The sequence below is a fragment of the Penaeus japonicus genome, unplaced genomic scaffold (assembly GCF_977035675.1).
Source record: "Penaeus japonicus unplaced genomic scaffold, GWHDUDI00000001_assembly GWHDUDI00000027, whole genome shotgun sequence".
NCBI classification, from domain to species: domain Eukaryota; kingdom Metazoa; phylum Arthropoda; class Malacostraca; order Decapoda; family Penaeidae; genus Penaeus; species Penaeus japonicus.
This window is the reverse complement of record NW_028234429.1, coordinates 19,742,116-19,749,615: the sequence shown is the minus strand read 5'-3', so window position 1 is coordinate 19,749,615 and position 7,500 is coordinate 19,742,116. Positions and strand designations below refer to the sequence as shown.

Genomic DNA, 7,500 nt, shown 5'->3' with positions numbered 1-7,500 from the left:
AATTATCAAGACTTGTGCACAATCCAAACACGAACCGTAATAACACCCCAATGGCGATGATGACATTCAGTATCACGTGGAAAGTGATGGATGTATGTATTGGGTTTGGCATTACCACACTATAGTTAGAGATGATCATGAACTATACACTAAAGATCAGTAATAACAATAATAATGATATGAATATACACCAGCGTTATACTACTCTACTGTAATTATAAGCCATATCGAGAGCAGATACTGAAGCTGCTGTAAGATGAATAAATGTAACTAATGATGAATAACAGGAAAAATGACAAGAGAGAAATTCACTGTACATTGAATCTTGGGGAATCTATAAACTACTCCTAGCTTAAGAGTAAACAGAACCTTTAACAAAACTTATTCCTGATTGGTTCTTTTCATTTCATAGTGGTTTATTCCTAAAGTTCAACCTATACAGAGCCTAAACGGAATCACAAAAAAACATAATTAATAATCAGGATAAAAACTTTTATCATTTACAATTTAGCACAAATAGCAGTAATAGCAAAGCCAATCTTAAACTGATTATTCTTTGGGGTTAAATAACTTACATACATTTCCTACAGCAAGAATTTACTCTTGGCTTTTATCACCATCAGCCTGAGAGAATCTATTTGTAATTTAAAAGATTTTAAGAGCTTTTGTTATATTAACTTGGCCACAAGACATTACAAATAATAGTCAGATTTGCTTTAAATATAAATATATCACCATTTTTATAAACTAGTGATTTTCAATATCAACAACAAAACATCAAGATATACAAAGTGTATTTTAGAAGTCCTTGGTGGCAGTGAATCAAAAGACATACAAGAGTAGCAAATAAGTATGCAGATCTACAAGAATGTAATAAACAGCATGCACATATGTAATCAGACAATTATCTACAACAGCATGTAATGTGCATGTGCATCACTCATGTACAATAAGATCAATTAAAAAAAAATTAAAAATAAATAAATAAAAGAGTAAAGAAAACAAAAATCATATGTATATAACAAAAATCAGTGTCATAATGCTATGTATTTACCTGGCTTAACTGCACATACCTTCTGATCCCTCTCGGTCACAGCCAAGAGGTTCGCTTCCTGTTCCGTCCTCAGCTTGCAGTTTTCCTTTTCCAGACTCGACACTTGTTCCTCCAATTCTGTCTTCCTTCTCACCAACTTGAGTAGAATGGTGATTTTATTACTCATTTGTCAATATATAATTTCTAAAAGTCTTCCTCTCTTTGTTTGTTTTGTCTATTTAGTAGCAATTTTTCCTACTTCAGCTTCATGAGAAATGATCTTATTCACAGTCAAAGATTAATACAAAAAAAATATCTCCAGAATCTCTGCTTGGCAAATCGCTAATGAGAAGACCTACCTCATTCTTCTCCTTGACTAGATGATCCAACTCGGCTCTCATGTCAGCAAGCGCCTTCTCCATGCTTCCCTGTTTATCTACTGATTCACTAGTCATGGCCTTCACCTGACTCTCCAGACTCTTCTGTGTTTCCTGAAAAGAGTCTGAATATCAGTAAAGAGCAAAAAACGGAGAACAGGTTGTAATTATTCTGTCCATCAAGTATGAAGATCTATGGCTTGGATTTGTATTTGTTGAGTTTGAGCAAGAGTAACTGATATGGAGTATGTCATACTAAATAATAACGCATGAGTCAACATGAGTGTGTACGTGTTTGTGTATACGAGTGAGTGAGCATCTGACTGTGTGTAAATCAAAATGCAAGAGAGAAACAGGAAAGGAAAACTGCCTACTCATACCCACCTCCAACGATGCAACTTCACCCTCCTTCAGCATCAGCTGCTCTTGGACCTCATAGATCTCCAAGTCTTTCTGCTTCATCAGATCCTCCACTGCAGTTTTGTGTTGCTTCTTCAGGGCCTCTACTTGGCTCTGGCTCTCACCAGCTTCTTTCTCCAACACAGCCAGCTTCTCCTTCAGCACCTGCAGCTCAGCTTCTGACTTCTCCTTGGCCTCTTTGGCCTGCTGAAGTACCGCCTGGTTCTCTTTCTCCCTCTGTTCCACCTCCCGCGAGAGGGCCGCTTCCTTCTCACGCAGCTGTTCCTGGAGGCCTTCTAGCTGCTTCTCTTTCTCACGCAACTGGTTGTTGAGGGTGGTCAGCTGTTGCGAGGAGTCTGACGAGGTGGCCAAGTATGACGCGACCTGTTCCTCCAGCTGCTTCTTCTGCTCTTCCAGGGCACTGACGTGGGAACTTGCAGCTGTTATTTGTCTTCCACACTCGCTGATCTCTGTGGTCTTTTCAGTTAATGTGGCTTCCTGTGAGTAGAGAAAGGTCATGTTAAGATAAAAAATCACTCTAATTCCTAGAAAAACATATTTCTTAACAGACTATCTCTATATACATCTAGATTTATTAAGCAAGAATAATCAATCATTAACTGTGCCATGATCTATTAATACATCACAGTATCCTCAGAATACAAAATCAATTTTTAATAAAACAATAATAAAACCCAAACTTACCAAAGTTTTGACCTGTTCTTCATACTTCAGAAGCTGCTGCGAGTGCTGTTCCTTTAGCTCCGACAACTGTTTCTCCGCTGTCTCAGTCTGTGAGACCTTGTCTTCTTGCTCACTTTTAAGGGATAATTCAGTTTTCTCGAGCCTCTCCTGAAAGATATAGGAGTGTATGAGGAGCCAGAGAAGAATGGAAAAATAGATAATATATTCCAATCAAAAGGCACTTTGAAGTCAAAGGAAGACTGATAGAATAGTTCAATTAACTCCCACGAAAATGTGATCCTAGTCCAGAATGATATCGTACCATGCCAGTCAGCAATAAGAACTGAAATGTGCAAGGCTCAACAGGCAAGACAGGGTCAATTCTCACCTTGAAAGTCAATAGTTCCTTTTCTGTATCCTGGAGCTTCGATGTGACTTCCTTGAGCTGGGCTGACACATCTGAGGATGAACTGCTGGCATTCTGAAGTTCCTCCTCTGTTTTGGCCTTCTCCATCTCAACTTTCTTGATCTGTAAGCGATATAACCATCTATAAATTCAACACACATGATTACTCTATTTTCAAATATTACTCCATTTACAATTAGAGAAGAAAAATTAATTTTCATTCTCAATTCTAACAAATACATTTCTTTGAGGACACTACCTGCTGTGCAAGTGTAACCTCATCTTTTGCAAACCCACAACTGCATCAACTTTCCATTAGTCAAAAAGGAAGCTCGGAGTGGTAATTAAATTATTAGTTGAACATTACCCACCTTGTCATTTGCTGCCTGAAGTTGACTTGTGGCAACCTTCAGTTCTTCCTTCACCTTGTCAAGTTCCAGCAGCAGACCTGAAGTCTCACTTGAACCTGAACTGAGCTGTGTTTTGAGATCTGGAAATTTAGAAAGAAGGATTCAGGAACCTAAAAATATTCATAAAAAATACATATATTTTCAACAAAAATCCAGGTTGGCTAAGAAAATATCCACAGCAAGAAAAAAATAACATAAAGAACAGGATTATGTGTAAGTGAAGTCAATCCAGAGAAAAGAATTACCTTCAATCTCCTTCCGAAGAATATCCTTTTCCTGTCTTTCCTTAACGATATCCTGCAGGACTTCTTCCACTTGTTGGGACACATCTTCGAAGTCCTTCCCCTTTCTCTCTATCTCAAGCTGGAGCTCCTTGATCTGCGTATCCTTCTCGCCGATTTCTGTTGACTTCTCCCTCGATCTTGTGCCATCTTCCTCTTGCTTTGATTCCAGGAGTTGGATCTTCTGCTCACGCTCGCTGATGTCATTTTTCAGGGCCTCGTTGCTTGTCTTCAGGGACTTTATCATCTCAATATTTTCAATTAAGACTTTTTCTTGCTCTTCCTTTTCCCTTTCCATGTCCATCACCTGAAATAAAGGATTTTAAACTGTTTACACACATTTGTAATCCAGATCAATATAGGATGTATAGTTGAACTGTATATGCTCATAAGAAAAAGCATAATAACCATAATATTCATAATCATCAAAGAAAAAATAACAACATAATAACAGCAATAACAATTATAATAAAAACCTCTAATAATAACAAAATTAACACCAGTATCACCAACATTACAATCACCACCCCGTAATAAATGCCATCTATTCAGTCCCGTTTCCACTGGCCATATCGGGAAAGACAAGCACCCATCCACACAAACCTTTGCCTGAAGCTCTTCCACGCTGGCTCGGAGGTTGATCTCCAGCTCCTCCATCTCAAAGGCTCTGTTAGCCTCTATAGTTCCTCGTTCTTTGAGTTTTTTCCTCAGCTCCTCCACCTCTTTCTTCATTTCTTTGATGCACTCTCCATCGGTTGTGCTCTGACTCTGTAATGGGTAGGGGAGTGAGTGGATCGCGTCTTCTTTTCTTATTCGCTCTAGAGGATGGACTGTGCGAGCTTTATGATTTTCTTCCATTCAGAACCTTGAACAGTTTGACACATTATTTGTAAAAAGAACCTAAAAACCTAATAGTACTTTTTTCCTTTTTTTTTTTTCTTTCCCACGTCTGTGAACTAGGACATGCTGAATGTGTTGTCTTTGATATCAACCTATACTAACATAATAAACTGGTAAAGAGTAGGTTACAAAATGTCATAAAACCTCAGAATTTCTAAACACCTCTATAATGATGTTGCATGGACTTGAAATTATCAAATATGAAAAACAAAGATATAAGCTACAAAGACATTTTCAAAAGAATATATATGCCTCTTAGATTTATTCACTGACAAGTACTAGCCCTACTCACTTTAATTTTTTTTTTAATCAATACCTGCCACTGAATCCTTTTTTTTTTAATGATTTCTTCCATGAACCTACTATATGCAGTCATAATGTGTATCAGACTTGATATAATAATTTTTTTGTAAATTCATAACAATGCTCATATCCCACACGTCACATGAAAGTTTATTTCACAATTTCTCTTATTTACAAGAACGTGATCAACAGAACATCAACGACAACATAAATGGCATAGCATCAGACTCATTCTGTATATCATTATCAACATTGCAAATGCTAACAGCCGTCTGAACTATGAACATAAATCATTCACTTGAGACATATCTGTTATTATGAAAATGTTATGCACGTACAGGAAAAAAAAACTATGCAAAGTAACAAGCACTCAAAAATTCCGTATCAAAATCTTTATACATCATGGTACGCAAAATTAAATCTAGCGACACTGAAATCTAAAACATTTAGTGATCTAAACTGGCAAATATTCTAAAAAAAAAATATATATATATATATATATATATATATATAAATATAAAAAAAATCCATTCAGGATTATTATCTCAGCCAAAATCTGTCTGATTAGTCATAGCATATATGAAAATAGTAGAGAATTAAAATCAGATAAATATTCCTAGCATTACTGCCAAATTCAGAACATCACAACATTAATAACATCAATGATCAATATTTTGTAGCTCCAAAGCCAAAGCTCTCACTAAATCAAAAAGAACTATTCACATTCTAGGCAATCACGGAACAGGCAACAGAATGGAATACTGCACTAATTGGAAAATTCAAAGCGTGACATATAACAGCATAAAAAAAAACAGACGTAAATCATAAATACGCTAACCGACAGGGTCAACCTAATTCATTCGCAATATTAAAAAGACGAACGATTTTCACCAGGCAAGAATCAAGAGCAATATAATAAAATCAGGAGAGAGAAAGAGCTTACTATCTACTAATCATCGGCAGCAGGAACTAACAATGACCAACTTACTGATTTCAGGCGTTCCAATTTCTGTAGGGAAAACCAGTGGTGCAAATAGTGTATCAGTCAACGAAAAAAAACTCATACAAGTGCGCAAAGAACCGAAAAAAAAAAAAAACGATAATTAAAAAAAAGGAAACATTGTTTCAGTGTACTAAACTGAAGGATTTATAGTATCCTACAGAATACAGTATGCTGAAGTAATAGCAGTTCTTTTCACTTGTCTACTAATGCAAGCTAATGCATTCTCTCCACACATGACTTTAGTGTGTGTTGCTTTACTCTCTTGCATCTAGGCCAAAGAAAAAAAAAAATCTTATATTTACAGCATATTTCAACACTATTTCATGAAGATAAAAACTCAATTCTTAACACCACACGAGAGAAAAAGATAGTAATTCCTGAGTTGTTACTATACACAAAAGCTCTATTCTTTTCATCTCTAACAACTGGAAAAAAGGTAAAATATAACAACATATATATAAAAATGGAGAAATTCTATATAAAAATATACATTTTTTATTTTCTTTTTTTCTATTTTTCTTTTCTGCCAGTGATGTGTATTTCTTCAACCTGCTACCTTAAAAACCCATGCAATTTTATGACATGCTTATCAGTGATATTGAAAGAAAACAGAAAAAATACTGAAGAAAGACCATCTTAGTTTTACTATTAAAAAAAGGCACACAAAATAAAAGAAAAAAAGTAAAAATAAGACTTAAGTCATTCACCCAGACAGGTGAAAATATAAACAAAGTTTCACTGAATGACAGAGAAACATACATATATACTGTACAAACATACGATGAAGCAAACATACACACGCATGCAGATGCACGCACTCACATGTACATATGTTCATACATGTATGGGTAGCGAAACACCCACACAACCATACACCCATATCTGTATGTATATACACACATGCACCCATGCACGCACACTCACGCACTCGCACACATACTCTCACTCTCACACGCACACTCACTCTCTCGCACATGTACACTCACTCTCTCCCACACTCACACTCACACTCACACACACATATATACATGTATATATACATGTATATATACATGTATACATTCTCTCAATATTTCTTTTTTTTTTCTCTCTTTCTCTTTCTCTTTCTCCTTATCTTTCTTTTTCTCTCCCTCTTTCTCTCCACTGACTCACTCATCATTTACATACTTATTCGCATCATTCACTCATTCAAAAAAAAAAGAAGAGAAAGTGAGAAAAGAAAGAAAAAAAAAAGGGGGGGAGGAAGGAGAAAGAAACTGAAAAAAAAGAAAAAAAAAATTGTTGAAAAGAAGAAAGAAACAACACCAATAAAGAGAGGAATAAAATAAAGTGATGAAAATATGAAAAGGTAAATAAAACAAAACTACTCAATCCCAAAAGACAAAAAATCCTAAACACAAGAGGATATTGAACTCTACATAATCCACCTCCCTCTAAACCTTCAGAGCAGTTCTTTTATCTCTCAGACACCCAAGCGGTACATGCCCTCGACCCTCACCTCCAGATCGGCCTTGGTGATGGACTCCTCCTCCAGACGGAATGCCAGGTCGTCCAGCTCCCTCTGCTTGTCCTCCAGTTTGGTGAGAATGTCCTCCCTCTCCCTCTCCAGCAGCCGCACCCGTTCGCCCAGGTCATGCAGGCGCTCCTCCGATTCCACTTGGAGCTTTGGTAAATGATGAGGAAAGAGAGTTAATGCTTGGGGGA

General features: G+C 36.5%; 1 protein-coding gene across 1 annotated transcript in view; it reads right to left on the bottom strand.

Moving 5' to 3' along the window:
* The window catches only part of LOC122256789 (uncharacterized), a 184,629-nt gene that overhangs the window by 23,258 nt on the left and 153,871 nt on the right, over nt 1-7,500 (bottom strand). The window contains exons 13-22 of the mRNA XM_086553029.1: nt 7,295-7,459; nt 5,782-5,802; nt 4,194-4,358; nt 3,555-3,897; nt 3,271-3,389; nt 2,882-3,022; nt 2,515-2,661; nt 1,795-2,307; nt 1,393-1,524; nt 1,074-1,190 (exon numbers count right to left, since the gene is read on the bottom strand). Of these exons, the coding sequence (XP_086409155.1) occupies nt 1,074-1,190; nt 1,393-1,524; nt 1,795-2,307; nt 2,515-2,661; nt 2,882-3,022; nt 3,271-3,389; nt 3,555-3,897; nt 4,194-4,358; nt 5,782-5,802; nt 7,295-7,459 (1,863 nt within the window). The remainder of the gene's footprint in view (nt 1-1,073; nt 1,191-1,392; nt 1,525-1,794; nt 2,308-2,514; nt 2,662-2,881; nt 3,023-3,270; nt 3,390-3,554; nt 3,898-4,193; nt 4,359-5,781; nt 5,803-7,294; nt 7,460-7,500) is intronic.